The sequence below is a fragment of the Eimeria mitis genome, genomic scaffold (genome assembly GCF_000499745.2).
Source record: "Eimeria mitis Houghton genomic scaffold, Emh_scaff350, whole genome shotgun sequence".
NCBI classification, from domain to species: Eukaryota; Apicomplexa; class Conoidasida; order Eucoccidiorida; family Eimeriidae; genus Eimeria; species Eimeria mitis.
Window position 1 is genome coordinate 12,381 of NW_013571842.1, and position 626 is coordinate 13,006.

A 626-nucleotide genomic window follows, 5' to 3' on the forward strand; every position below is an offset into this window, starting at 1 on the left:
CCAGCAGCAACAGCAGCAAAAGGAACAACAGCAGCAGCAGGATCACCAGCACCAGCAGCAGCAGGAGCAGCAGCACCAGGGCAAGCAGGTGCAGGACCTGCAGCAGCAGCAGCAACAGCAACAGCAGCAGCAGCAGAGGGGGTTCGGCAGCAGCTAACTTACGCGGCTTTCGTGCTGCAAGAGACTGCAGCAGCAGAAGCAGCAGCAGCAGCAGCAGCAGCAGCAGCAAATGATGATACAGCAGACACAGCTGCCTGCCGCGGTCACAATAGCAGCTCTATAACAGCAGCAGCAGCAGCAGCAGGAGCAGCAGCAGCAGCACAAGACCCTGCTGCTTCTGTGTGGCGTCTGTGCGTCCTCAAGCAAAAGGTGGAGCTGGGATCACGTTCCTTTGAAGTCCAAGTATGCTGCTACTGCTGCTGCTGCTGCTGCTGCTGCTGCTGCTGTTGCTGCTGCTGCTGCTGCTGCTGTTGCTGCTGCTGCTGCTGTGCAAGCGCCTTCACAACAGCAACAGCAGGTTGGTAGCGGTCCCAGGAGCTGCTGCATCCGCTGCACTTTTTCCTCATACTTTTCTCCCTGTTGCTGCTGCTGTTGCTGTTGCTGCTGCTGCTGCTGCTGTTGCTGCT

The 626-nt window shown here is 58.3% G+C and overlaps 1 protein-coding gene across 1 annotated transcript in view; it reads right to left on the minus strand.

Moving 5' to 3' along the window:
• The window catches only part of EMH_0008990 (uncharacterized protein), a gene marked incomplete at both ends in the record, with an annotated part of 2,760 nt that overhangs the window by 1,657 nt on the left and 477 nt on the right, over positions 1-626 (minus strand). Inside the window, 2 exons of the mRNA XM_013498533.1 lie at positions 163-254; positions 415-624. Coding sequence (XP_013353987.1) covers positions 163-254; positions 415-624 — 302 coding nt within the window. The remainder of the gene's footprint in view (positions 1-162; positions 255-414; positions 625-626) is intronic.